The 24,877-nt window shown below is 35.2% G+C and overlaps 1 protein-coding gene across 1 annotated transcript in view; it reads left to right on the top strand.

Moving 5' to 3' along the window:
* Positions 1-19,105, top strand: part of ZNF804B (zinc finger protein 804B) — a 512,004-nt gene extending 492,899 nt beyond the window's left edge. The window contains exons 3-4 of the mRNA XM_058725168.1: positions 9,397-9,527; positions 15,377-19,105. Of these exons, the coding sequence (XP_058581151.1) occupies positions 9,397-9,527; positions 15,377-19,049 (3,804 nt within the window). The 3' untranslated portion in view covers positions 19,050-19,105. The remainder of the gene's footprint in view (positions 1-9,396; positions 9,528-15,376) is intronic.
* Positions 19,106-24,877: the final 5,772 nt, after the last annotated feature.

The raw sequence follows: 24,877 nt of genomic DNA, 5'->3' as shown, positions 1-24,877 counted from the left end.
ATACTTGAGTATAGATTCTTGGATCAGGATAAAATTAACCTTATTAGACTAAGTCATTGCAGTCAGGTGTCTAACACACCACCCACGTGAATGCTCTATCTTTAGCTTTAAAATATCATCTCTATTTATTGTGTAAGTGTAACATGATCCAAAATTCAATTTTACACCAGACTCTAATTTCATTAATGTCTCATTTCTGTTTCTGTCTCTATTTTAATAGCTTCTTCTCAAAGACAGTTCTATTTCCAAATAGCATTTGGTTAGGAAATTGAAGAAATCTCGAAAACACTTTCCCTGTGCTAAGACAGTATTCATTTGCAGGTATGTTCAGATTAAATAATTCTGCCTGCAATGTTCTCAGCGGTGTCACTGACCCACAACTAGGGTATGAAAGAGTGGGAGGATGAAGTAGAAATTGAAAGAGCTTTTAAAAATCAATATAATGTTAGGTTGTACAAGATTCTGAAATAGAAGGAATTGCTCTTAAAGAAGCAGTGGGGTAGCTGGGTCAGAGTGCATCAGGTCAGGGTTTCCTTAGGTACTGCTAAACAAAGATGGGATCGTGACAACAACCACATGGTCTTCTGGGAGGGCAGATGTTTGCCATGGGTTTCTTGTAAGATCTCCTTTTTAGACGTTTTGGGCTCAGTGCACATCATTTATTTCCTAAAACTTTCCCACAAAGAATGTGATTAATTCTCATGATCTTTAAAAATAAACAAATAAGGGGCGCCTGGGTGGCGCAGTCGGTTAAGCGTCCGACTTCAGCCAGGTCACGATCTCGCGGTCCGTGAGTTCGAGCCCTGCGTCAGGCTCTGGGCTGATGGCTCAGAGCCTGGAGCCTGTTTCCGATTCTGTGTCTCCCTCTCTCTCTGCCCCTCCCCCGTTCATGCTCTGTCTCTCTCTGTCCCAAAAATAAATAAAAAACGTTGAAAAAAAATTTAAAAAAAAAAAAAAAAAAAAAAAATAAACAAATAAAATATTCCTTTAAGGACTTGTTCTAGTCCACACATGACTAGGAATGCCAGATAGAAATGAACCTCACACAGCAAAATATTCTAAACACATTTGATACTTTAACTCATTAACCCTTTGATACCCATTCTAACTACATTTTGACACTTGGAAGTGTTTCTAAAAGAGAGATTTGTAAAATTTACTTGAACATTTTGGGGCATGAATAACATTTTTTAAAGATAAACTATAAGTAATTTACATACTAGACTATAAAAAAATTGTATGGAACATTTTGACACTCTCTACTTTTTCTCTAGGGAAATAGTTGCAGTTTTGAAACCCTGTTGCATGGGGAAAGGTGTCTGGATTTTCTTGGTCTACATTCTTGTGTTTCTTATATTGAATTTATTTACCATGGTGTGTACTGTGATGGGATGCACAATTATTTTTCTGAGGTCTTATTAACTAAGTATTAGTCTAATCAAATGTTTACACAAGTCATAACTTTAATTAATGAATTTCTATTTGTTCATTCCCGAAATGCTGGATTTCTCCAAACTTGGACATACTTTCTGCAGACACTTAATGTGTGCGGACACATATTAGAATTAATGCTATTCTAATATGGTGTATGGGTTCTTATCATGCTGTGAACATGGAGAAGGCTGGAGTTTAAAAGCTCCTTGATTTTGCTACTAAACCAGTCTGAAAAGCAACTTCCATTTACTTGTCACCAAAGCACTTCCTTTGTAATACTGCTCATCATTTCACAACAGTTACTAGAGATAAGGATGTCGTCATCTTATTGGCTATATTCTTGCCTGATACAGTACGGCTTACAAAGTACTAAAAACTTTATGCCATAGTACAGAATGTAAATAAACCTTACAATTAAAAACTCAGTAAAAGGTTCGTGTCTGGTATCATAGCTGACTTGGATCCTGACCACAATAGCTAGAAGGTGGAAGGAACTGCTCAGAAGAAATGGAAACACTACAGCTGTCTGTTTTGCTGTTTGAGGACTTCTCAGGGGATCCTGGGCCTTGGAAGGGGGTGGCATGGTGGCTTGCCATGGGCACATACCTTACACACCTGAGTATATCCCCTTCCTTTAGCAACAGAGGTATCTCAAGCTATTTGGGGTTATAAAGAAACCTCTTTTATGTTAACTACATTTTCAGATAATTTTAGAATCTAGACACATCCCCAAACTCATGCTTAAGCAGTGGTGTCTTCATACCTGTGTCTCTCCTGAACATTGGGCTTACCCAGTTGAAGAGTCCAAAAATGAGCCTAACAAGGAATCTCTAGGTCCTGATCGTCAAAGTACAGTGGGCTGGCCATCAGCAATTAATTTGAGAGTCCGGCAACTCCCATTTCAGCAGGGATATGAAGGATCCTCCAGATGCTGCTGTAAGCACTTGTGAAGAAATGGGTGGAGGCAGAGTAGTGGCTCCAGGTTCATTTCGTCTCACCTGTTTTTGGCTTGCTCGTGGCTCTGTTGGTCCTTGGAGGAGTAAATGCTATCAGAGGGAATATGTGCAGATGCATTCATTCCGGAAGATAGCAGGGAACTCACCTTGGTGAGTGGCCCAAACCGTATCTTCTAAGGTGGGAGACCTTAAAATATTTTAGTTTGTTTCACTCCCTGTGTTTGTATGACTACCAGATCACATTAAAAATGATGTGCAAAAAAGCAGAAAATAAGGCAAGTCCCATTTCAGCATGTAGAAAATAAAGACTTTTTATGGAATTTAATTCTTATGTCTTGATCATATTGTTCACATTATGCCCTCTCCCATTTAAGATTATTGTTAATTATCTATAAATGTCTCCCAAATCATTGTGGCAAAAACATTTCTGAACAATGAACAATATCTCAGAACTGGATAGACTTTTAATTTCACAAAATGAAACTATTATAAATATCTTGAATTTTTCATAAATTCTTGTGACTTTTCCTGACTTTTATGAGGATGAGACATTCTGTTTTCAAGTCGCAGTTCTTTTCTTGGTGTCTGCTTTGGTGTGGATCGTGCCATTTAACCCCCTATGTTGTTGCTTTGCCTCTAAAAGGAAGTTAATAATTTTGACCTTTTGCATTGGGGTTTTGTTCCTCTGTGAAGAAAAACATTAACGCCAGTAAATTACCCTGGGATCTATGGATGTAAGTGCAGGAATGAAAGGAATTATTCTATTTAAGACATGGAGAAAGTAGATACTTGAGTAAATGTGTTTCACATGTGCTGTTCTGCTCCAGTGAAGATGAACGGGGAGTGGTTACCCCAGTGGACAGGTGCTGACATGCATATTCTGACTGGTATGCAATAATAGTGGGGATTTTACCATTCCGAGCACATAGAGACTCACTGACCTGATCAATTTGCCTCTTCATTTATTTATTCACAGCTGAACTCCACTTGCAATGTGTGTGCCAAGCATTCATGTTGGCAGGTAGGGAAATAAAGATTGCTTAGTTTGTGCTTTTAAAATGAAGCTAAGAAGAAAATTAAATTCCAAATATTTCATAAATGTGCTTTAGCAAATATATCTCCATAAGCCTTATGGTACTTTTGGTTGAGAGCGAATGAAACACCTTGTGAAACTGGAGAAGATATGTGAGGGCTGCTTTATTTCCTTTGACTTGACCCCTGCATCTGTCCTTTATTAAATTGCTTTTGATCTGGGCAAGGACCATGGCAGGTAGCCTCTCTTCAGAACCAGGAAGACCATCTGCTCTGCAATCTCTCCTTTAAATTCCTTTGCAAAATAACAACGACATGAACTAGATGTCCCCATTTCCCTCTAGGAAATACTTTTACCCTCTTTCTTGCTTGAGATCCATTTTGGATAATGCAAGTACCCAAGAGCAAACTTTAAATAAGATTTATCAAAAAAGAGTCTGACAACAAATCGTATTTTAATCCAAAATTTATAATTTTCTTTGGGAGTGACATATGATCTTGGACTTACAGAAAATACATGTGTATAAATTGTTCAAGACAAGGAAGAGGGACATACCCAGCCTCCTTCCTTTTTCCGTAGTCTCCTTTAGAAAAGACTACACCTACCAGTTTCGTAAAATCCAGATGAAAACTACTTAAACACTCGGTTTTCAGTAAGAATACCAATCAAGTGTTTTTAATGGCTCCCCACTGTCAGGTAAATCGAGGGCTCTTTATTGACGCTGCTTCCCACAGTTCCATAAAATCTGACCATTCCTTACCTCTAATAGTGATAATAGTTCAGACTCATTGATCATTTGCAATGTATGTATCAGGCGCTGTGCTCAGTGTTATACTTTTCTCAACTCAAATATTAATTCCAAGAACTCTACATGGTAAATAGTGATAGTCTTCCAGGTTACAAATGTGTAAACTGAAGTTTGGGAAGATTGAGTAACCTTAGAGACTCAAAGCTAGTAAGTGACAGAGACAGTATACAAACTCAGGTCTAACTGATTTCAGAATCCTTCTCTTAAGCCCTATACTGTGTTGTCTACCATCCCACACCTCTGGAAAGCAGACACTTCATTTAATTCCCCCTATTGTTAGGTGCTACTTTCTGTCTTCCTTACTCCCCCAGGGAGATTCAACCTCACCTGCTCTGATCTGTTCATCCCAAGTCATTAACCATCACTGAGCTTTCTACAGATCTTTGTAAATGTGTGAGTAAGTAATTTTTTTTTTCCTGAAATACGTTTGTCTTGTGTTGTTCTCAGTAAGGACTGATCTACTATATACTCTCAAAGAACTTTTATTATTTTCCAATTGGTTTGTCTTCTATTTAAACTAAGTAAGATTACTGACAGTTTAGCGCATGCCATTGTTTAAATAAGTAGACACGAGAAGAAAAGTAGAAACTTGGGAAAACTCAAGCTAAAATACGAAGTTGGCAAAATTTGACCCATATGTTTTTGGAAAGGTTTCCTTATCTGTCCAGTTCTCTTTTCATTAGACAAATCAATTGTTGGAAGGGTCTTTTTTTAAGAGCTTTGGTCACCTCGGTGTAACCTTTTCCAGAAATATATATCTGCGATTAGCATTCTGTTTGGTGGAAGGCCATTAAAAACTCCTATTATAATTGTGGATTTAACTTTTTCTCCTTGCAGTTTTATCTTTTGCTTTGTGTATTTTGAAGCTTTGTTGTTAGACGTAGAAACATCTAGGCTTATCTTGTCATTCTGATTTATTTACTCCATATCATTATGAAATAGCCCTTTTTTTATTCCTAATAGTATATCTGCTCTAGAATCTTCTTTGCTTTATAGTGATAGAGTCCTGCCAGCTTTATTTCACTGGTGTTGACATGGTAAATCTTTTTATATTTTTTTAACCCACTGTAGCTGTATTTTAAAGTTTGTTTTTATAATCAACATATAATTGGAGCTCACTTTTTAATCCAAACTGATACTCTCTAACTTTCAATTCCAGTGTTTTTTTTAACCATTTATATTTAATTTGATTAATGATGTATTTAGATTTTAGTTGTTATCTTACTGTTTGTTTTGTAACTGTCCCATCTATTTTACCTTCCTGTTATACTTTTTTCTACCTTCTTTTGGATTGAGTAGAGGTAATGATTTCCTTTTACCTTCTTTGTTATCCTATTAGCTAAACCACTTTGTTTTATTAGACTAATGGTTGCCATATTGTCCACTTCTTATCACAATCCGCCTTCAATTGTTATTCTACCAGTTCAGTATTGAATAAGACCTTTCAACATATTTCTCCTTCTTGGATTTTTTGCTATTGTTGACAAACATTTTATGTATAATTTGTTATAAATTGCCCCAAACATAGCTACTTGTTTTGCTTAAATGGTCTAAGTACATTTAAACACTAAGAAATATGTCTTATTTATCCTGTAGTTATTATTTTTGGTGTTTGCTCTTTTGTGTAATCACACATTTCTATCTGGTATTATTTTCCTTTTGCCCAGGGATATTCTTTAACATTTCTTATCCTGGGGGTGCGCTGAGGAATTCTTTCAGTGTTTCATGTCTTAAAATATCTTTATTTCACCTCATTTGAAAAGATATTTTCACAAAGTATAAAATTTTATTCCGAGAAGTTTTTAATTTTCTTCCATGAATTTAAATGTGCTGCTCCCCTGTATTCTCACTTGTATTGTTTCCAAGAAGAATTCTTTTGCCATCCTACTCTTTGTTCTGTGCAGGAATATGTCATTTCCCTTGAGGTGCTTTTAAAAATTCCACTTTTTTGACTGATTTTTTAAAATTTGATAATAACAAGCATTGGGATAGTTTTCTTCATGTTACTTGCACTTGAGATGTTGGGAGATCTGTGGGTTTTCAGGAAATTTGGAAATTTCCACCCATTATATTTTCAAATATTCCCTCCTCCTTCTTCAGAGACTCTAACTGCATAATTGTCCAGTTGACAATCATCTCTTCTACTTTTTGAGCACAGAAGATACAGTTATAACTGTCTTAATGTACTTTTCTGCCAACTCTAGCCTCTGTATTGGTTCTGTATTGGTCTTGATTATTTCATTTTAGTTCGTGCTTTCTTGATAATCTTTGATCTTAATCTTTGATTGCATGTCAGAGGTTATTAATTTTTTCCTTGTTGTTGCTGAATATTTTTATATTTCTATAAATTTCCTTAAATTTGGTTCTGAAATGCAGTTAAGTTACTTATGGTCAGATTTATGTTTGTAGCTCTTGCTTTTATGATTCGTTAGGCAAATCCAAAGTAATGCTCAATCCACAGCAAATTATTCTCTACTGAGGCAAGATTTCCATGAATTCTATACTCAGTGTCCTGTGGGTTTGTTCCATTTTGTTGGTGAGAACACTCTTCCTGACCCTATATGCCTGCCAGGCACTGATGCCATTAATTCTTTCAGGTGGCCCTTTTCTTGGCTTGGAGTAGTTTTTTCATATACATGTGCTGTAATTCAGTATGCTGAAAATTTGACGGGATCTCTCTGTAGCTCTCTGTTTTGTTTTTTTTCCCCTCTGTGCAGCCTTGTGCACTCAGCATTTGCTAAGCCAAATCTATGGCTAGATGTCATTAAACAAAATCTCCTCTAGTTTTCTGTGTTCCTTAGACACATGTTAACTTGGCTGACTTCCTTAACACAACAAATCTGTACCCACCCCCTTCTATCTTAACTTTTCCTATATGCTTCTAACACATCTTGTGTCCACCCCTATTGAGAAACAAAACTGTCTTGTGAAAATACCTCTTCCCTTGTCTGTATCTCCTGAAGGGAAAATTACTGATTTGACAACTTTATATCCTTGTTATATAGTAGTAGTTGACAATATTTGTTGTTGGGTGAGTAAGACAGAATTTTCACTCATTTCTATAACTCAGAGTTAAAGGTGCAGCCCTGGAAACTGGGGGGCTAAAGAAAGAGAGTTATACCCGGAAGTTTCAAACACAATTCCAATAATGAGAGTAAAGTGTCAGATGTGAGTAAATGAACAAATTTCCTCTCCTAGGCTATTCAGGTTTTACATACCAGTCATATCAAATATTAAATACAATATAGAGTATTTTAGGGCACCTGAGTGGCTCAGTTGGTTAAGCATCCGACTTCAGCTCAGGTCATGATCTCACGGTTTGTGGGTTCAAGCCCCTCATTGGGCTCTGTGCTGACAGCTCAGGTCCTGGAGCCTGCTTCGGGCTCTGTGTCTTCCTCTCTCTCTGCCCCTCCCCAGCTCATGCTCTGTCTTTCTCTCTCTCAAGAAATGAATAAACATTAAAAAAAAATTAAATGTATATATATATATATATATATATATATATATATATATATATATATAATAGAGTATTTTATGTTCTGTAGTAACAGAGTAAAGAAAAAAAAACAATCTCTCTGCTCTTTACTTATGTAGCCATATTCTCTCTTTGACACAGTTGAACTTCATTTTATGTGGGCCCTTAAATTGTGTAGAACAATTTCCAAAAGGTCTTTGCTCACAAGGCAAGCTTTCACTGGAAGACTAGATTATTATGTATATGGGGACTGAGGAAGTGTGAGTAGGAGGAAAAGTAGTAACGGAGATTTTAAAAGCCTCTCTCTGTCTTCTGACCATGCCTATTCCTTAAGGTTTAGACACTCTGCTATTTATCGACTCCAGAGAACTGTTGATCCTTTTTTGTTTAAAACACATGGGCCACAATTTTAATTCTTGAAATTTTCTGTTTTTTTTTAAAGCCTGTAAAGCATTTGTCAAAAATTGAATTCAGATTGGCTCCACTATTGCCCCTGTGGCTGCTTCTAGTTCTGTGAAACTCTTGTTCATTGGGCCTAGAATATTATCTCTTTGAAAGGTTGGTCTTGCCTCCTTCTTCAGATACTTAGCCCAGGTGTGGTTATCTGGCCACCATCTCACAGAAGTATGTTCCCTTTCAGGAACAACGTTAATGACCATTAAAGGTTGTACCCTCACTTCATGGGTGGGCAGTATTCTAGTACAGCATTATAACCTCACTTGATAGCTATGTGGTTTTTGCCATTCCTGGGAAATATCTTCTAGACTTGATTTGGAAAATGAAAACAAATTGAATGGGTATAGATTTCAGACAGTTTAAAATAATTTAGTTAAGAGAGACTAATCTTCAAATATATTCTCAATTCAGGATTAAATGCCAAACTTCAAGATGCTCATTTGATTGTGGCTGTTTCTCAATTTGTTCAATATCAATGGGTGTGCTTAATGGCAAATTCTGAAGTAGAAATCCCAACAGGTAATGAGTAACATCCAATTTGCATGTAAGTCAATTGTTTTAGAGAAAAGATTAATTAAAAGAAGTGGTAGGTTAATTTAAATCAAGCAAAGCCAAGCAACCATCTTCCCTGAGTTTAAATCCTGACCTATCTTTATCCTCCTGGATACAATATAGAAATCTGCATTGGATAAATACCTCCACCAGGAAAAAAAAAAAAAAAAGAGTTAAGAATCACTCATTAGAGCTTTGAACTGCATCTTTCCCAATAATAGATGTTCTTAAATCAAACAAGCTCATTTCACCCAGTATATTTAATAGTATCAATTTGCATGAATAAGACTAAGCATGTTTCACAAGTGAGAGGACTGTGGGCAGTAGGGAGAGGAAAGTGCACCCCATAACCTCTTCTCCCTTCACCCTCATTCATATATCACACATTCTGCCATTTATGTTTTCATAGACACATAAATGATTGCAGTTATGTAGCCACAGTGGTCCCAAAAAGCACTGGGCAGGACATTTCTGTAGTGATTGTGACAAGCTTTGATAAATAAGCCAGTTGACAACTAACTTTATCTTGGAGAAGAGAAGAACACCCATGGAAATAGTGCTTTACCCTCTCTATCCAGAAAGTCACCTGTGCACCCAAGACAAAGTTTAATAAGGAGACTTACAGGTAGAAAAGATATTACTTATTTATAGTACCCTTTCTGTTTTTATTCTTTGTCCATAGAGACTGAAAGAATTAAAGCAACGGGAGTTTGCTCGAAATGTAGCTTCCAAGTCATGGAAAGATGAGAAGAAACAAGAAAAAGCACTTAAACGGCTTCACCAGCTGGCTGAGTTAAGGCAACAGTCTGAATGGTAAGAATTAGAGGTATCTCAGATGGTTCAAAACTCTCTTCCAAAAAAAGGTCTATTCAATCATTGGGGAAATGTCAAGATAAATTTACTTGATTTACTGTCACACGGAAGCAAATTATAATTAATCAAAAGACATGCTTAAGGGCAAATGTTTTAATAGTTAAAGGCTAATAAATTAGTTACTTTGGTATCTGACTTTTTTCCTTCCCATTGTTGTTAATTTTATGTGCTATTTCATGAAATGATCTAAGAATGATTCTCATGTACTGGCACTTATTCTATCCAGCTGATTTAAATGGGCCCATAGAGCTTTTTAGTAATTATTTTAAGTTTTGTAATAATGTTTATTTTGTTTATTTTTTTGTAATAATAATTTTAAAAACCTTAAGTAACAGTGCATCTATCTGGGGAGGAAATAAATCTTCTCTGCATTTCCCTGTACATACCTGAACCTAGAATAAATGACACTTATCATTGTCTGGATGACAAAAAAAAAAAAAAAAAAAATGATGTAGTGAATGCAGTTAAATTTACCACACCCTGCTATTTAAATTGATAATTATAACATGCATTATACTAATACATTCTTGTAGCTGAAAAATCGCTGTTTTTCATGAGCTTGGAACTGCTGAATGTTTCCAAGTGAGGAGATTGTTACCTGGAACTCAATTAAGTTTGCACATTGTGGTTTGTGTTCATATGAATCATAATGTAAAACACCTAATGTAGCTAATTAATGCAGTTGGCAGCAACCTAGTGAATTGTGAAATTTATAGCTCTGTGCCACAATTTAAACCCCTGTTGTTGAAATGAAAAACAAAATGCAATAAATTTGAGAATGAATGACTCAAATAATTGAGTACCATAATATATTAGACCTCAAATTTGATTCTAAGAAAACATTTGTTTTAAGGATCAATTTATGAGTAAAAACACAGTGTTTACCTTACACATATTTAGGTATTTGTACCACTATCTTAGAATAATTTAATTAACTCAAAAAAATACATAGAAGATAATCCTATTAAAAATAAGTGAGAAATTTGGTATAAGGAAACAATGAAGTTTGGAAAACACATGTATCCAGAGGTGAGGTTAATATAAAAATGTATGCCCTGAGCTCCTACACAATCATAGAAATGGGACCCACATCTGGTACTGAGCTTTCCACTGGCCAATACAATGAGGATCTTATGCTATTCGAACACAGTGTCAATAAGATATCAAACTGTCCTTGTCAAAATAGGACTGAGAAGGAAATGTCTAATGATAATTATGGTAGCATGTAGGGAAAAAAATGTGGGGAATATGTTAATTCTTGAGTGATTTATTATGAGATTATTATGAGAATATAAAAGAGGGGACAAATCTTACTGTAGAGAGACAACCTTTAGATAGGTCCTTTCAGCCCATGCAACAAAAAATCTTAGTAGCCTTAATAAACATATATCCTTTTTTATTATTGGAAAGTTGTCATGCTTCTACATTTCTTTATTTTCCTGTGGGAGGTATAGTGATAGTGATGATGATGATGATGCTTCTGTTTAAAAATTCTGAGTTTGCCATGCTACCCGTTAAGTGTTTTCCAAATTAAAACAAATGAAAAATTCTACTCGATTAAGGTTGAGCTGAAAATCATATTAACTAAACAAACACAAACTCAAGCCCATTCCTTATAGGATAGACAGTCTTTCTAGGTTCTGTTTGTTTGTTTGTTTGTTTTTCCCTCATATTGTTAGGGAAATGATAGGTGTTAAGCTTTCCATATGCAAAACATGGAACTAGGAAAATTATTACATTTTTTGCTGCTACCTGTCCTCTGCGCTCCAGATAATTGTTCTTTTTGCTTAAGCAGCCTCATGGCCTAAGGGAAGTCACTTAATAGAATTCTTTAATATTTTCATTTTGGCAGCTTAGTTGAAAAATGAAAGTAAGAAATAAAATGAAAAAGAAAAAAATTATCTGTATTCCTCTCCTAAACAACCTTTCTCTGTCCATGATTCTCATAACAAGGTCTTCTCAGTAGGATGGTGCACATAACAAGAAAATTCTCCTATGATTTCTATGGAGAAGAGAGGAGAATTTACTAGTGGTAAGAATATTGCAGTTGGACTGATGAAAAAAAAATGATGGCAGAAAACTATTGATGAATCTTATAAAGGACAGTCAACTTTGGCCATTTCTTGGGAAATTCAGCCCAACCTGTTTCCTTAGCAAGCCCAGTTACTGCATGGGGGTGAAGAGTCATTCGGTTTGTAAACTTCTACATGTATAAATCTAAGTATAGTGCATATTGATATGGACATTTTTTTCCAAATTTAAAAAATTATAAGATCACTGATTCTGAGAATATAAGAGATGGATCATGTTATATCATCTAAAGAAAATATGCATCAAACATATTTGATATGTTTTGTTGCCTGGTTGGAAAGTATTCTTTTACAAGAAGATAATTAAATAGTGCATGTTTTTATTTGTCAAGAATTAGAATTTGGGGAGACCTATTAGAATGGACAATCTATTAATAAGTATGAAGGGGCTAACTTTATGGTCACTTTTTTATTATAAATAAAAAATAATTAGGTAGACAATATAGAAATAAATTAAAGAAAGTTCTAGAGAAAACAGTGAAATTGTAAGTAAGGACATAACTATAAAAATTAAACTTTAATTATGTTAAAAGGCATAAAGTAGTATTAAAATAATAGAATTGAAAACCACAAAGATAGAAAATTGGGATTTTCCAAAATACAAAAATTAACTAGATTTATGATAAGGGAACTTAAAGTTTAGAAAGCAATGAGATAAACAGTTTAAAGCATAAACCCTAGAGGTAGAAACGATTAATAATGAGGATAAAATGCTACAACTTGTGAAAAAATATAATCATAAATGTAGATTGGATTATACAGTAAGAACAAAAATTAAGGACAAGAAGAGCAAAATATAATATAAAAACAATAAGAGTAAAGATGATTAAAAATATTGAAAAGAATATAAAAGGGAGAAGCTTGCACATTAGAGAGATAAATTGTCACATAAAACAACCATACAGAAAAGAACATTTAGACTAACATAAATCAAAGCAAGAAAATACACAAAACAGTGCCAGGATAATAAGAAAAAAAATATTATTGAGGAAAAAATATAGGTAGATAATATAAAAATGGTAACATATCTGTGTCATAATGGAATCATAGAAGCAGAATGCTAATATCCATACACCAGGCTTTTGAAATAATTTCTAAGTGCAGATAATATCAGATTAATTGACGTTCCTAGAGAAGGTAACTTAACAGAAGTATAGCTCCTACTTAAGCAAAAGTGTGGCTACTAAATATGGAAAAGAAACTCTTTAACACTGAGGCAAAATTCTGAGCTGCAGATGTTTCTGCTCCCTTACCCTTCTATCCCCAGACTGCAGGCATTTTAAAAGACCAATAACTACAGTTAACCTCTCTGCTTTCTATTTTCCTTTCTGTTTGAAAGAAATACTGAATAAGCCATACACTATCTTAGTGTGTTCCTTTCCATTCCTCATATCAAAATGCCTCAACAACCTCTCTAAAGAACATAAAAAAATGATTCACAAAAAGAAGATTAATGTAACGAGTAAGAAGAAAGTTTTCATTATGGAAAAGTTACTGAAAATTTTCTGAATTTATTTTCCACAAGATTCAAGGGACGAGTATAATTCTAAATTTGTTTATGAAGAAGGAACAATCTGAAATTGTTAAAAAGTGAATGGTGGCTGAAACTATGATAAATTAAAATCCATATGAGCATAGTAAATGAAATATTGGATATTGTAAAAAACTGAAAGAGTAAAACAGAAATTAAAAACAAGAAATTCCTTCTGAACTAGAGAAACAGACTAAAGACACTAAAGTATTGAGATAAATAATAAGACCTAGAGATATATTCATGAAAGCCAACACATTTAACATATAAATTCCAGCATAAAAAGCTAAGACAGAGAAGAAGCAATAATCAGAGAAATCAGAGAAGAAAATACAACTGAGCTAAAGAAATTGAATTGAAAGTGCCCAACAGTACTAGTGAAAATTAACCCAAGAAATCAATCTGTAACTCTGGTCTGGTAAAAATGTCATATATATATGTCATCTAATATATGAATATATATATATATACATATATATATATATATACATATATGTATATATATATATATATGTATATATATAATCTAAAATAACAATATATTGTGGATAGTACTTACAATAAAAATGTAAGTTGTAAATATTATAAATATATATAAATGAAAAAGAAAATTACAAATCACACAAGTGCACAACAGATTCCTTTCAAAAATGAATAAAAGGAGGATTAGTAAGTATTTTTCTATGATATTAAACATGTAAAGACAATGAAGCAAAGTACCATAAAACCTTGGATTGCAAGCAGCTTGTTCTACAAGTATTCCGCAAGACAAGCAAACATTTCTAATGAGTTTTGACTTGATAAACAAGCAGTGTCTTTCAATAGGAGTAGTACCTGATGCCAACTGTCACATGATAACAACTGAGCCAATGGTTCTTAAAATTCGCTTTGATATACAATTGCTTTGGATTACAAGCATGTTTTCGGAATGAATTATTATCGCAAACCAAGGTTTTATATATATGAGATTTGGTGGACAAGAGGAATGGGATTCCAGAGTTCTGTGCTGATTGGCCAAATCAGTCATAGGTGAAGGCAACAAGAAAGAACTTCTCAGAAAAGGGCTCAGAAAACATACCTCTCCATTAGAATTTAAGCTACGTATGGAAAAGATACCAGTTTATTAGTATTCTTTACTCAAGTAACAAATGAATGAATACAATAAAATAAAAATCTAAACTAGAAAGAAGCAAACAGACACATATCCAAGCATGTGGATAAAGAAAAGGAGAAGGAAAAGAAAGCCATCTCAAAGCAAAAGATCAGATAAATGATGTGTTTTCTGTTGCCTTCCACCACCCCACCTCCGCCCAAACCTTGTTTTGTAGTAGAGGTTTTAAGGTAAACATAGAAGAGACAATTTTAATCTAAAGAGTTTCATCTCTTCGGTGTATTGCTATTCCTAGTTCTCAGATTGAATCACAAATTAAGCTCAGCAGAATGAATAGTCTTTACAAAAGCTGTTAAAAGATAAAACAAATGTATGCGGGAAAGTTAGAAAGAAAGTATTTGGGTGAGGAAGATGCAAAAGAAAAGATTTCAAATAATTGAGATACTGAGATGGCTTGTAAATGTGTGTTACTTTTTTATGCATTTGTTATAATTGGTCAAAATGGTAATAAGTCATGGAGAAAGAAATAGTCACACTTTTCCAAAGTAAGCAAACATGAAGAAATTTTAAAACCGAGGCAACAAAAATTATGAAATGGTAGCACTTATACAAAAATGACATTAAATATATATATTTTTACACTTTGGAAGTGACTTTTAATTCCATTTTATTTCTTATTTAATGGGAGGTCACTGATTGAAAAACTCCTTGTGAAAGAATGTTAAATCTATATTTCCAAAAAAATTGATAGGTTCTGCAGGACATATATTGGGATGTAAATGCAGTACTTTATTTTCTTTTGCAGCACTAGCATAGATATCCACCTATTATTGCTTCTTGCTAATTTCAAAAGAGCACATTTAAGTGATGCATTTTAGAAATGGCCTCTATGAAACATAGATATACTGAGTTATATAAACACAGTGAAATGGTGATATTCCAATAGACATAGTTTGTAGATAGCATAACTCATCATAGAAACACTAAGAAATGTTCACATATACATGAGATTTCAAATCTAATGTCTTAATCATTTAAATATTTATTGTGTCTACAGTGTTTCTGGAAATGGACCAGCATACAAAGCTCCCAGGGTAGCCATAGAAAAGCAACTCCAGCAAGGAATTTTCCCAGTTAAGAATGGAAGAAAGGTGTCGTGCATGAAGAACACTCTTCTCCTTAAAGGAAAGAATCTCCCCAGAAGCATTTCTGATAAACAGAGGCCCACCATGCAAAATCGACACCAGTTACCAATGGACAGACGTTATTTATTCGGAAACCGGGTACCACAGACATCTTCAGACCTCAGCAATGCAAATCACAGGACAGGAGTATCATTTTCTTTTTCCAAAAAAGTACATCTAAAATTAGAGTCTTCAGCATCAGTTTTTAGTGAGAACACAGAAGAAACACACGATTGTAACAAGTCCCCCAGCTATAAAGCAAAAGAAACTGCAGAGAAATGTAAGTGCCGCAGGTTTGCAAGTGAGGACGTACCTCTTACTAAGGAAAAAGACATAAACATCACACCAAGCCATCTGGAACATGTTTTACACAATACCTTTTCCATCAGCTCTCAAATCGTGCAAGACAAAAATGACTCTATTGATGAAACACTGGAAGATTCGATTGGCATTCATGCTTCATTCTCTAAATCTAATATTCATCTTTCAGATGTGGCTTTTACTCCTTGCAGCAGAGAAAAAGAAATTCGAGGTACACCGAAGAACACTTCAGAAAACTGCATTAATCACTCATGCCAAGCAAATGCTTCCTCCAGCTCACCAAACATTTACAGGCACAGTGATGCCAGGATATTTGAATGTCTGGATGAGTTTCCATCACTGGAGCCAAGTAAACAAAACAGTACAGTGCATCTGAATCCCAACTCCAGAATGGAGAAGAGAGAAAAATCTTTAGATGAAACAGAAAGAGTTGGCAAAAATGCAACAAGGCTTGTAAGAGAAGCATGTCCACATGACGTGAAGTCTAAACCATTGCCTTTTCTCCATGTACAAAGTAAGGATGGCCACACCACTCTCCAGTGGCCCACGGAACTTCTGCTCTTTACAAAAACGGAGCCCTGTATCTCTTACGGATGCAACCCATTATATTTTGATTTTAAGCTTTCTCGGAACACAAAGAGTGACCGTGATTCAGAGGACTTAAAAAGAGAATTGATTAAGGAGCCCTCAGAAATGAAGACTACAATAGAGAGCCAAGTCTCAGGTTTAATCAAAGACCAACAGAAATTGATCCAAGAAAATGATCAATCTCTGAAACCAAAGATGATGATAGCTAATCCAGATTGGGAAAGTTTCCGGAGAAAATGTAATTCGGGCTACAGTGATTCTGAGCCAAATATGAGTAAAGATAATTTTAGTGCAAGTGATTTGGAAATGAAAAATCCTGAAGTGCCTGCTTTCCTTGATATCTCTCTAAAGAAATGTGTAGAAAACAATGATAATAGTGATAATGGACTTAAGGAACCTTCAAGGACCCATTGGCAAAGCTGCCAAAGGGTAGTTCTAAATGATGTAAATGAGGGCCTATCTTTTTCTCCTTACATCTCTAGGACTAAAGAACCAAAACTGATCCCTTGCGATCCTCATTCAGATTTTGAAGATGCAAATCAATTTACCTGGAATTCTAGTCCTTACCCAGTGAGGGGTCATAGTGATCATGGGAAGGACTTTAGTGTAATTGTGAATAGGAACCACATCAGCATGACCAGCAGGGTTTCTAGATGTAGAAACCAAACTTATAAGAGAAACTCTCCAAAGTTGTCTCTGAATCGAACTTCTAGCCCTTCAGACACATACCCTGGCAGCACAGCCAGCTTGAGAACTACTTGTTCAGTTCATAAGTCCAGTGACAAGGGCAGAGGCAATTTGCTGTACTTTTGTAAAAGAGAACACAACCCAGTTGAAAGGCACAAAGGGAGACACCAAAACCCGAACTGCCTCTGCGTGTCTGAGGAGTTAGCAAAGAGCACCTGCCTGCCGTCTGAAATACAGAGAGACCGCAACTACAGATTGTGGGAATCATTTAAGAATGAAAAATTCTCAAAACATAGATACAGTCGGTGCAGAGAAAGATATAAACTGGGCAAAAATCAACAGCAGTTTTCAGGGCCCAAATCCAGGAGAATCGCCCATTGTGATCCTAGCTCACAGGTTTCCTGTTCTAGAAATAGTGAAGAAGCACCAAACTGCCAGGGACCTCAGCACAGCAGATTGGGCTCTTACTCAAGAGAGAGAATTTATTGCTTAAGTAAAAATGAGAGAAGTCAAGAGTCGTTGGACAGCCCTCGTATTTGTGACCTAGGAAAAGTAAAATCCCTGCAGTATAACTCTGGGAATATCAGCTGCCTTCTAAGAAATTGTTCTACCAGCCCTTTAGAAAGCACAGAGTTGGCCATTACAGAAGGAGAGAGAACACCCCTGACAGCCAAAAGCCTTTTAGAAAGAGTGCAAGCCAAGAGGTGTCAGGAACAATCAACTAATTTTGAGGTCTCTTCAAAGAATTGTGAAAATGAATCAGAGGCTCATTCACAAATTCAATGCACAATTCAATTCACGCCACTGGGCTGTAACAGACCCGCACTGCCTTTGTCTGAAAAAACACAGAACACAAGTAAACAGAGAATTGATAAAGGCACTACAATTCAAAGAACTATTGAGAAAGACAAAGTCAAAAGTTCACAGACAAACAATTTTCATGTTTTAGTAGATCCTGATTGTGATAACCACCTTTCTAAAGGTATAATTCATGTAGTAGCAGATTCACAGTCACCAAACATGAAAAAGAACCCAACAACAAAAGAACCAGTAAAACCTTTAATTAGCGAAGTCCAACATTTTATTCAAAGCCGTGACCCACTACCAAATGATTTCCCTGGTGCTTTTCCATCTAATAGATATACTGGTGTTACTGATTCCACAGAGACCAAAGAGGACCAAATAAATCCTGACTTACAGGATGTAAGCATGCATATGAATCACGTAGAGGGGAATATAAACTCTTACTCTGACAGAACTTTGCAGAAGCATGACAAAATAGAAGATGAATTAGAAGTGTGCCATAAATCTAGCTCTCCCCCCTTAATTCAGCAGCCAATAACATTTTCTCCTGATGAAATAGATAAATATAAGCTCTTACAGCTACAAGCCCAGCAGCACGTGCAGAAACAGCTCCTCTCAAAGCATCGTCGAGTTGTGCCTGCCTCGGGGCCCACTGCCTTCTCTCCGGCCTCGGCGGTCCAGACGGTACCAGTTCACCAGCGCACCTCCATCACCACCATCCACCACACCTTCCTGCAGCATTTTGCTGTTTCTGCCTCCATAAATTCCCATGGTGGTCCCCTCCCTATAGCTCACCTACATCCTCTTTCCCAGCCACATTTTACGCCGTTCACGTTGTCACCTCTGACTCCGACCATCATCCCCGCACACCCCACTTTCTTAGCGGGTCACCCGCTGCATTTGGTCACTGCTGCCCCCTTCCACCCACCGCACATCGCGCTGCAGCCCTTGCCCTCGGCCGCATTGATCCCCGCATTGTTTGGCCCTCACTTAAACCCAGCCACGGCTTCTATCATCCACTTGAATCCTTTAATCCAACCAGTGTTTCAAGGTCAAGATCTTTGCCACCATTCTTGCTCCAGTCAGATGCAGCAGTTAAACGGAGTGAAAGAGGCCTTAAATGTACCAACGCACTTGAACCGATAGGTGTCGAAGCCCCTCTTGTGGATAAATAAAACAAATTGTCACTACCTACAAAATGATATATTTAAAGTGGTATGACTATTGTAAGATTTAAAATATTGGTGCCACTCAAAATGTGACTAGTATATACATGTAAGAACTGAATTGCCAATACTAAAATAGGAGCATTTTAAGAATATCTTTTAACTTGCATAAATAACAGAGCAAATTGAAAATAACTTGCTGGACGGTAGAGGGAAAAGCATTAAGGGTCTGTTTGCAGGAGTTCTCATATAATGTTATAAAATGATAACAGAAAACATTCAGGCAAATCATTGATATTACAAAACAATCAAATGGAACATAATATTGTATGTTCTAGGGGGTGTTGAGCAAGTGAGTGAATTGCACATTTGGTTTGTATACATCAGACAATACTAAAAGATCAGAGAAATAATTCCTATGGTTAACTGTTGTCTAGGCTTTCAATCAATATAATCTGTTTCAATCAAAATAATTTATATTTTCATAGGAAATGATTGATTCAAGTTGGAAGCTACTCTTCAATGAAAAACAATCTTCACACACATTGTATTGTGGAGTTTCTGGAGAAACTGGGTTATCTTCATTTCATACACATCTGTGTTAAGAAAATTTTGTAAATGTAAGAGTCACCAATATCTAAATTAAGAATGTTTAATAATTTTGGTATAAGAAAACATATATAAGCTAGCATTAATATTTGATAATGCAAAATAAAAAATAAAACATACTCAAGATTTTAAATATATTGGTTAATATTTCAAATACTACAGGGACTAAAATATTAAGTTTTCTTTATTCTTCTACTCAGAAATCTTACTGGGTTCAGCCAATAGTATGTGTAAGTAGAGAGGTAAAGGTTTGGAAATGTCAGAATTTTTACATCATAGTTATTGAGAAAATCTTATAAATAATTTTGTTCATTTTACTCAATTGTAGTAGATATATCAGTAAAATACATTGAATGGTGATGAATAAAATCACCATTAATGTAATTTGGCAAATGATCTTAAATATTTTTAACTTATTCAGAATGTTTTCTTGGTCCACAGAATCTGCATTTCTTGCATCACTATTCTAAATGGCCCCCCAGTTAAATTTATTATTTTATATTCTTAAAATGAAAGACAAACTCATGTGACTGCACGTTTCGCATAAACATGGGTTTCAGAGAAAATCAACTAAACAGAAATGGAGTGATCAGCCATCTACTGTGTGTATGATGACGTCAGCTCTTCTGTTACATGAGATGGGCAATGGGCATCTTTTTCAGCCTGGGCTTCCCAGGAAAGAGAGCTATCCTCATTGAAGGCATATTGTGTGTCTATTATGTAGAGTCAGGCTAAGCACCTGGTCTACATTATTCCATTTAATCTTCACAAAGGTATTTTGAGACTAACATTATCATTCCTCCCTACAGAGGAGGAAAATGAAGTTGAGAGGATAAATTCTTAATACTTGGTAAATAGTAGGAAAGGATATCTTTGATACTGGTAATAGAGAGAGACAGACAGAGACAGAGAAAGGAGATAATGTCATTTTTAAATTGTAACATAAAGAAAATATATAGTTCCTAGGTATCACCAGAAACTTGCAAGATGGGGATTTTGACTGAGATATGGCAGCGAGAATGTCTAACTTATCTAAAAAGAATAGAAAATGGAAGAAAGGCATCAAATAGCAAAAACACAAAAACAAAAAATCCTCTGTATACTTGCAGGGAACTTCATAAAAATCATTATAAAAGAACATTAATAAACATTAGGTGAATCCAGTAAAATGAAATAAATAGAATATTTATTATAAAAATAAATGACAAATGGCCCGGCCGATTAAAAAAATATATATTAATGTGGATGACTATTTCCTAAAACAGATTACAAATTTCACATAGAGCCAAGCCAGAGTAATTATGGGAGTACACTAAAAGTCCTATTATGAGAAAGAAAGTACCTGATTAATTTTTGTAATTGTCTTTGCAACAATTTAATCTCAGATCAGAGAACCTCTATTGGGCACTTCATTTTGACTAATAAGGATAGATTGATATGAGTTGATGGCATGGAAATAACTTTTGTCTTGTATCATCAGTGATGAAAATGTTCACTGGATATACTATCTTGAACTATGGTAAAGCAGTCTTCACCATTTAAAGAGAAAATAACTTGTACCCCAGAGTGAGAAATTGTAAAAGTTGTGGCATCACATGAGGAAAGCTACAATTATAAATATTGAATAAGCAGGAAAAAAAATTAGTCCTTTAAACAATCCAGTCTGAACTGAATGGGGAAAGCATTCAGAGTAATTGTTAAACTGCCATAAATCCGTGGATCAAAATGAACAGAGATTAGGTTAATGTCTTTTTAATATATCACTTATTGGAAATATCAAAAGAGGTTAATATTTTTGCTTCTCCTTAGTGCTTACTGGTAGGGGCAGATGATCTCATGAAACTAACAAAGCAAAATGGCAGTGTAACCTAAATCTAATTTCATTACACTTTCTCTGTTAAGCGGGAAGTTTTTCAAAGTATTACAAGACAAATATGGATGAGGAATTTGGAACATATCAAGAAAATCATTTCCCGGCCAATACAAATGATTTTGAATCTTCATGTTTGAAAGAATTTCAGCATAGAGTACTAGAATTGCTTAAAGAGGCCCTCATGATATCAATTGTCCTTGAGAAAAGATGCAGAATAGAAGAGAAGCTTGAATATCTTTGGAGTATCTTTACTTTTATAATGGGAGGAATGTTGAATATAGATATTACTGATTTAAAAGTGGGCATATTTATGAATAAAATGTGAAACATAATGTTTTATGAAAAGGAACTATATGGTAACTATAACTGGTACATTAAGAACAAAGAGTACAAATACAAAAGCATTTTATTTCTCATTTGTCCACTTTATTTTCATTCTTATTCAACAAATACATACCTAGGGCCATATCCTAGACAGTAATCTAACTGCTGGGGATATAGTAATGATCCAAACTAATGAACATAATGTCATATAGTTTAATTCTAGTTGAGTCATGCCAACAAAAACCAGAATGGACAAGTGAAATATATATTATGAAAGATGATGATAAATGCTACTGAGGAAAATAAATTGGAAAGGCAGATAAAGTGACTCAGGTGGGGGTAGTAGGTAAAGCACTATTTTAAATAGAGTAGTCCAGGGAAGCTTCACTGAGAAAGTGTTATTTCAGCAAAGACCTGAAGGATGTGAGAGAGTGAGCATTCTAGACTAAGACAAGACCAGGTTTCAATAAGCTGCTGAATGTGCTTACCATGCTCAAGAAATAACAGGAAAACACTGGCTGGGAAAGGTTTCATGGGAGAGAATTATAGGAGATAAGGTCATAGAAATAATTGTGGAACAAAATCTTGTAAGATCTTGTCCACCATTTTAATGACTAGCTTTTATTGTGAGGTGAGAAGCTACTGGGGATTTTGGCATAGGAGAAACGTGATTCATCTTAGATTTTACTAGGGTCACTCAGCTATTGCATTGTGACTAATCTCCAGGGGAGTAAAGTTTGGGGTAGGGAAGCCAATTAGTAGATGGAGTGCGGACAAGAGAGGCAAGGACTCGCTCAGCAGTAGTCTGGAGGAAATGTTGAGAAGTACAAGACTCTAGATTTATTTTGAAAGCAGGGCTAAGAAAATGTGCTTCATATTGAGTGTAAGGTGTAAAAGAAAGAGACAAATTAGAAATGCTGTAATAGTTTTTGCACATGGGTGGATTTACAGTTAACTGAAATGGGAACACTGGGAGGAGCAGAGTAAGAGAGGATCAGCTTAAATACTCTGTGTGAAGTGTCTAGTTATTATAGAAGTGGAGATATTGAGTTGGCAGTTGGAAATATGGATCTGAAGTTTGAGTAGAGGTGTGAAAAAGACATACACTTTTGTGAATCATCAATGCATAGTAAGTATATAAAAGCCATTAGCTTTAATACTATTATTAGGGGTAGGTAGGGTGGAAAAAAGTTTCAAAGACTGAGCTCCAGGTCACTCTAAGGGTGTATGTAACAGTTCAAGGAACTAAGAAATGAGCTCATGATGGAATTCCAAGTTACATAGGAAAAAATCAGAACTATATAAGGCAAGTAATGAAAGTGATTCAAATTAAGTGAGGATGATCAATTTTGTCACATGTTGCTGAGTCAAGAAGAAGATGGAAACTTGAGTATTTCTTCAGTCATGTAGTGCTCACCTGTTGCCTTACTAGAGACATTGTGGTTGGGGCAAAAAATGGTAAAATACATGGGGAATTTTACAGAGAGACATTGTACGAGTCTTATAAATATCCTTATGGATAATAGTCAGCACTGTGCGATAAATGTTTTATAGCCAAACAACTATACCTAGGGAGTAGTAAAGCCTGCATTAATTCCAAACTGGAGAGAGGGTTGTAGAGATTGGTTATGAGGCTTTGTATTGCACTCAGTCATAAAAACCTCCATAAAACATAGACAAAATCATGGAACAATTGTACCAAAGAGGAGAAAAACACAAACCCAAGAGGAATAGCAAATATAGTGAATGGCAAAATACAACATGAAAAAATTTTAAAAGCATAAAATAGGGCAAAATTTGAAAGGTTAAATTGAGTGTGAACAGATGTCAGATCCTACATTTTTTAATTAAAAAATCTTATACACATACAGCCTAACTTCATCAATAAAATGAAGGGCTTAGTAGATTATCAACTCCATATAACCTAATGATGTGAAAAGGCTGGTGAAAAAATTTTGACCTATTAGGTTGTACTGAAGGAATCATACAGAATTGGAAGACGGATTTCTTCTAGAACTTGGAAAACACACAGCACTTGTGAAAAACCAAGTGTTGTTCTGGGACACAATTTAAGAGAACTATTGGCAAACTGAAGTGTGTCCACAAATGGCAGATTTGACTAATTAAGACCAGGTGAATCTTATGTTTTCACACTCATGAATAACATGAATTTGGTGAATTAACAAAAATTAACTGAAAAAAATCCATTTCATATACTTCAGGAGAATGTTGAGTTACATGGTTATTTAATTACTTCAACATATCTCAGACCATTTGACAAGCGATATTTTACCAGACATTTCCACGAGAGGGGGCAGACTAGATTGAATTCCCAAAGATAAAAATGTCAGAAATATGTTTTCTTCCTGTAGACCATCCCATAGAACTAATATTCTAAGGAACCGAATCTGGTAGATACCATGTGAAAAATAAAGACTATGTGTATTCCAAAGAAAAGAACACTTGCCGAGGAAAGAAGATGAGAATTAACCTTCTAACTTTACATGTCTGGTTGGTAGCATGGAAGTGTGTTTGTGGAAGATAGTCTCTATTCTCTTTAGAGCATAGAGAGTAGATACTATAAATATGTAGGTTTTGACTCGACATGAAGAAAACCTTAATAAACTGAGTTGTTTGTATAAAGTTGTAAAATCTCCATCACTGAAATATCCAAGTATGTTTGTACATTTGGTTGAGTAAAATGTGTAAGGATTTTCAAAAGAGTTTTACTAGAATTTTGCTTGTGATCAATGATCTACTCAATTATCCTCTAGGATAATTTCCAAATTTCAGGGTGCGGATTTATAGTGCTTAGTTTGGGATTAATTTTTCCTTCTGATAATACTCAAAATGCCTTTCTTGCTATGGAGAATATGCTGAGCCATCCTCTTTCTCAAAATTAGTAAGTGTGGGCCTGAACATTTTTTTACTTAAGTGAAATACACTCTGGAAGAAAATGAAATAGAATTCTAAATATATATTTAATTCTAAAATGGATCCTT

The sequence above is a fragment of the Neofelis nebulosa genome, chromosome 4, assembly GCF_028018385.1.
Source record: "Neofelis nebulosa isolate mNeoNeb1 chromosome 4, mNeoNeb1.pri, whole genome shotgun sequence".
NCBI lineage: Eukaryota > Metazoa > Chordata > Mammalia > Carnivora > Felidae > Neofelis > Neofelis nebulosa.
The sequence above is the reverse complement of the archived record's forward strand: the minus strand, read 5'-3'. Positions and strand labels throughout refer to the sequence as shown.